General features: G+C 48.9%; 1 protein-coding gene across 1 annotated transcript in view; it reads right to left on the bottom strand.

Moving 5' to 3' along the window:
- Positions 1-580, bottom strand: part of CUNH10orf99 (chromosome unknown C10orf99 homolog) — a 12,070-nt gene extending 11,490 nt beyond the window's left edge. The window contains exon 1 of the mRNA XM_017520834.2: positions 424-580. Within this exon, the coding sequence (XP_017376323.1) occupies positions 424-493 (70 nt within the window). The 5' untranslated portion in view covers positions 494-580. The remainder of the gene's footprint in view (positions 1-423) is intronic.
- Between the last annotated feature and the right edge of the window lie 1,949 nt (positions 581-2,529).

Raw genomic sequence — 2,529 nt, 5'->3', positions numbered from 1 at the left:
AAAAAATAAAAAATAAATAAATAAAATAAAATTCTACATGCAAGACTGAAAGGAAGTAAAAAAATGTTGAACATGGTTACTCTTGAATCATGAAATTATGAGTGTTTTTCTCCTCTTTATATATTTGTATAGCTACTTCCCACAAAAAGTTTAAATCACCATAACCACTAAAACAAAAAATAAATGTAGGCAGTTTCTAGAGGGTTAGACAAGAGAAAAAAGGATTAAAACACTCAGCTATCTGAATCAAGAAAGACAAGAGAGCTAAATATTCATATCTATAGAGGTAGGTTCAAGAGCAAGAGCCTGCTTTTTCAGGGCACAGGACTACCTGCCAAGGCGTGCCCTCCAACAAATCCTGTTCACAATCTTCCCAGATGCTGAAATCCTGCTCAGAGACCTGCACCCTGGGGGCTCTCTTACCTTCCGTGGAGAAGACAGTGAAGCAGAGAAGCAGAATGCAGAGCAGGCTGGAAAGAACTAGAAGCCTCATGGTGAGAAGGCAAACTCAGGTCCTGAGGAGGGAGCTGTGCTGTAGCGTCCTCCCTTGGGGCCACCGTGGACATTTATAGAGGCGTTTCCCAATGGGCAGGGCCCTAGCAGCCTTGGAATTCTTCTAAAGGGTAAAGTCAGCCCCTCCCAAGAGGAAAACCAGCCTTTCGAGATGCATTTAGTGACCTGTATCACCGAGAGCTGTAAATGCCCAGCCCGGAGAGGTTTCAGCCCTGGCTTCAGTGGTGAAAGCAGGAACCAACTGCCCAGGAAGAGTCACTGTCTAGAGTTGAACGTTAACTTTTAGTGTCATAATAATCCCATCAAATGCAGCTCTTCCTGCTCATTCCTCAGCTGTGTCTGGGAAAAGGACCACAAACTTGCAGATTCTCATCCAAGGATGAGTCTTGAGCAACCAGTGAGATGTAGGGAGCACAGGCCCTGGAGTCAGATGACCTGGGTTCGAGTCCTTGCTCTGCCACTTAGCGGTGTGACTTCAAACATGTCCTTGAATGTCCTTGAATCGGCTTCCCATCTGTGAAATGGACACAGGGCTACCTCTCTCACAAGCCTGTATGAGGGATGTATGAGAAGCCATCTGCACCAATGTGCTCACACAGCTGTTAAAGGAGGTGGGGCCACAGTTGGACTTTGATGTTTAAGACAGTGATGAAATGAGAAGGCACTTCAAGTACAGGGTCATCCTGAACAAGGCCTGGAGGAGAAGAGCCTCTGCCCAGGGCAGGCATGGGGAAAGTCTGTTGACAGGTGCAGGAGGCTCAGACACCACTCATTCACTGGACCTGTGACCTGGGCTGAGCCGTGCTCTTGGCCCCAGGGACACAGAAGACACTATGCCCCTCTTCAAGAAGCTCCTGTTGATGGAGGAAGCTGTGCAGACAAGTGACTGTCTCACAGCATTGCAAATGCTGTCTATACTGAAGGAAGGGCAGGTAGGTTGCTCAGTCAGAAGGTAGGGGAGGGAGGGATGCTTTGCCGAGACTTAGATTGGATCAGGAATGGCCTGGCATGGTAGGCCAGGCCATGGTGGGCTTCCGGGACCAGCAGAGGAATCAGACTGACAAAAGGGAGACAGGGAGGTCCTTTAGCCGGGTAGAGACTAATGAAAGGAGTGCTTTGGGCTCCTTTTCCATCAGAGTGGGTCTGAGTTCCCTTTAATAATGGTGCATGGGTGCCTGAACACTTGCTAGGCTCTGGCCTCAGATGGTATCAGAGGGTCCAGAGCCCCTGGCCTATGAGAGATGGTGGGTAGAAGGAACATTTTTCAGTAGAAATTAGGATGTTTCCCATGCACCCTGAAGAACCTCTCCAACCTCCACTCCCAAACCAGCTCTGCTCATCCTTCCAGCCCCAGCTCAAGAATCTCCCTGCATTGAATGAAGCCTTCCTTGGGCCCTGGTACAGGTAATGCTGATGCGTTACCTCAGCATGCTGTTTCCCACTGGATGGCGAGCTCCTGGAGACTCAACACCCGAGCCCAGGGTAAATGATGGGCAGGATCCCTGTGGTTAGGGGTAGGCCACGTGGGCTCCTTGCACCTTTATGCCTGGTCGGGCCTCTCTGGTCAGCTGTGAGCGTTGCAGAGCTCTGCAATGTCTTGGGTGTGCTGAAGATTCACTGTGACACCTGCCCACTGGTCCCAGGAAGCTGTCATCTGGAGGTCAGACTTGGGCAAGAGGAGGCAACCAAGCCCAATGCTTAGAGGATAAAGGAACTGAGGAACATGCAAATGCATTCCAGCAATGAGAGTGCAAAGATGTATGGGACGTTGTTTCCATGTTATTGAGCATGGGTCGGGGGTTGTCCTGGCTGAAGAAAAAAATATAAATTTTGTGTGGATAGAGAGAGAAAGATGGGCCAGCCCACAGGAGCTCCCTCTGGAAATCAGCAAGTGAAGATGCTCACACGTATCATGCATGTGTGCATATGTACAGAAATGCATTTGCCCTTGTGCTGTGGTATCCTCCTGTCCTTTGCCTTAATAACGATGCGCTTTTAACCAAAAAAAAAAAAAAA

The sequence above is a fragment of the Cebus imitator genome, unplaced genomic scaffold (genome assembly GCF_001604975.1).
Source record: "Cebus imitator isolate Cc_AM_T3 unplaced genomic scaffold, Cebus_imitator-1.0 Scaffold886, whole genome shotgun sequence".
Classification (NCBI taxonomy): Eukaryota; Metazoa; Chordata; class Mammalia; order Primates; family Cebidae; genus Cebus; species Cebus imitator.
This window is presented reverse-complemented; position numbering and strand designations above follow the sequence as displayed.